The 3,166-nt window shown below is 34.8% G+C and overlaps 1 protein-coding gene across 1 annotated transcript; it reads right to left on the bottom strand.

Annotated features, from left to right (window-relative positions):
* Window positions 1–241: 241 nt before the first annotated feature.
* Window positions 242–1,204, bottom strand: LOC143396970 (olfactory receptor 6C6-like). The gene has a single exon (XM_076852971.1). The coding sequence runs from the start codon at window positions 1,199–1,201 to the stop codon at window positions 242–244; it is 960 nt and encodes a 319-aa protein (XP_076709086.1). The 5' UTR covers window positions 1,202–1,204.
* Window positions 1,205–3,166: the final 1,962 nt, after the last annotated feature.

Here is a 3,166-nt window from a genome sequence, read left to right as displayed (position 1 = left end):
AGATGGAGATGTTTTTATACACATGCTTTAAATATATAAATATTTCTCCAAACCAACATAAAAATTTATATATAATGAATTGTAGGTTGACTTTCTTTCTTGGGTTAGTATCATCTTTATTGTTCAGAGACTATGAAGTAAGAACCAAAGCCTGGTGTTCAATTCTTTTTACTCCAAATGACATCTATTTATGTTTACAAATAACTTATTTGTAATTATTTTGATTCCAAAGGAGAAACTTTTATTTATGTCTAAACTCTGTCTTGTTGTTTTCAAAAGAACAAAACCTTTGGAGCATATGCTTGAGAGCTTCTTTCACCTGCTGGTTCCTCAGGGTATAAATGAAAGGGTTGAGCAATGGGGCAACAGAGGTATTGAGCACAGCTACACCTTTAGTTAAAGTCACCCTTTCTTTTGCTGATGGCTTCATATACATAAACATACAACTTCCATAAGTAATAGACACAACTACCATGTGTGAGGAGCAGGTGGAAAAGGCCTTCATTCTTTGTTGAACAGAAGGGAATTTGAGAATGGTTTTGATGATGAATGTGTAGGAGAGGATCACTAATAACAATGTGAGGGCAAGTGTTAACACAGCTAAGACAAAGGCCATCAATTCTATTAAATGTGTATCTGTGCAAGAGATCTGCAGGATGGGGGAAGTGTCACACAGAAAGTGATCAATCACTTTGGAAGCACAGAAATCCAGTTTGAGTCCCAGGAGCAAAGGGGGGAAGATGATTAAGAATCCAGCTGCCCAGGAGCTGAGCACCAGTTGGTAGCATACCCTGCTATTCATAATGACTGGGTAATGCAGAGGTTTGCAGATGGCGACATAGCGGTCATAGGACATGGCAGCCAGGAGGTAAAACTCTGTAATCCCTAGTAGGAAAAAAAAGAATAATTGAGTTGCACAGCAATTGTAGGAAATCGTTCTGTCTCCAGTGAGAGTGCTTATCAGGAACCGTGGAATGCAGACTGTTGTGAAGGAAATTTCCAAGAAGGAAAAATTTCGGAGGAAGAAATACATTGGCGTCTTGAGGCGGGGATCCAGCAGGGTGAGGAGGATGATGGTTAAGTTTCCCATTAGGCTCAAGATATAATTGAAAAATAGAAACAGGAAAATCACAATTTGTAGCACAGGGTCATCTGTCAGTCCAAGTAAAATGAACTCTATCTCCACGGATTGATTCTTCATTTCTCTTTTGTCCTATCAAATTTACAGAAAATAAAAACTAATATCATGAGTAAGAAGTTAGTTCTTTCTTTTCATCTATATAAAACTCCATTTTCAAAAATTTACCAAATCACAAATATTTCTCAAATCAGCTTAGATTTCATCACAAGGAACCTAATCCACACTTCATTCATTATCTTTATGAGAACACTGAGAGATCCTTTCCTTGTCTAGAACTGAGTGTGACCTACTCACCAGTTTATAGGACGGTTAATACTCATTTGAAATGTATTTCCTCAATTTGATTCATGTTAATCTATAACTAATCTTTCAAATACTTTATCACAAAAGGCTGTTCAAATATTTGATTTTTTTTTTTTTTTTGGTCTTGGGAATTGAACTGAAAGGTACTTAACCACGGAGCCACATCCCCAGCACCTCCCCACACACTTTATTTATTTAGAGACACAGTCTCTTTGAGTTGCTTAGGGACTCACTAAGTTGGTGAGGCTAGTTTTGAACTCAGAATCCTCCTGGCTCAGCCCCCTACCAGCTGCTAGATTTATAGGCGTTCACCACCATGCCCAGCTTGTGTGATCAAGCAAATTATCATTCAAGTGACACAATGATTATACGAAATAGTTTTCTTCCAAGTAGCCAAAATAACTAGAAATTTATGGATACATATAATAGTATAGGAAATTTCTAAGAAAGAAAAAATATATGAGAATACAGTGAATATACAGCAGGGTGAGTGAGGGGATGATTAGATCCAAGCAGTGCTTAACAAATATTTGTGAAGCTGGAACGTAAATAACACAACATTCAAATGTGGGTAATTTGAATTCACCAAGATAAACACTGTCACTACTGTACGGTTTCCAATTAGCATGTTCTGTCTTTTATCAGGTCTGAATGGTGAGGGTAGAGGGAAAGCTCTATCTAATAACAGTGATAGCTAGTACTCAAGTTATGGTTAGCAAAATTATGTTTCAGGTAGAGTTATGCAATGCTCATTTATGAATTGCAGGTAGTATGCTGGTAGATAACAAGATAATGTTTTTCTTCTAGTTATAGCTTTAAAAACAAATAAGATCCAGTGATGTGAAATGGACACTAAAGGTTTATTGAAGCAGACAAATATAAAACTGTGTTTGTGATATGTCATTAGAAGGGAAATACATCATGAGAAGAAAAGAAGGGTTATAGAAACCTAAAGACAAAGGACACTTTTAAAAAGTTAGATGAATGATTTTAAGGAAAAAAATCGATCAATAAAATTCAGAAAGATAATTATATATAGAAGTAATAAGGAAAGAATTTTTAAAACATAGTATGCTTATATTATTAAAACATACCTCTTTGCTTATTCCCTAATGTGTAGACTGCAATCATGAGTGTACTTTAAGTCAGAATGATCTAGAGGGGGAAAAAATATGTGATGAATTTCAAAATTACACTGGGTTGTTGGACTGGTTTTCAAGTAAATTTTAGATAGCATGTACAGCCTTCTCAAAATAATGATATTGAAATGTCAGGGAAACAAGCAATTATGTAATAACTGTAACTTTGGGCCTATTGAGAACTATATATGGAACAATTACTATTCTCAATGCTCTGCATTTGTTCTGTAGAACAAAAGAGATTAAACATTAAAAACTGTGCTCAGGTTTACATTCGAGCAAGGGGTCAGATTAATAGAGATTATTTTCAGAAGTTATAGCTTTAAAATTACACAGTTGACTAAAAGTTTTACTCACAAGTTTTCATATAAGTTTTAACTAGAATATAAATTATGGACCCTCATCCTAAAAAGAATTATTGATACTCGTACAGAAAAAAAAAAAAAAAAACTAACCAAAAAATGAGAGGTCTTCCCAGTGTTCTCTACAGGAATTTAAAGAAGGAGATATCTAAGTAATTGCTTCTTAGATGGGCCTTAGAAGGAAATGAAAAGATGAGACAAGTTATGTTAGGCAGATGAAG

The sequence above is a fragment of the Callospermophilus lateralis genome, chromosome 4, assembly GCF_048772815.1.
Source record: "Callospermophilus lateralis isolate mCalLat2 chromosome 4, mCalLat2.hap1, whole genome shotgun sequence".
NCBI lineage: Eukaryota > Metazoa > Chordata > Mammalia > Rodentia > Sciuridae > Callospermophilus > Callospermophilus lateralis.
This window is presented reverse-complemented; position numbering and strand designations above follow the sequence as displayed.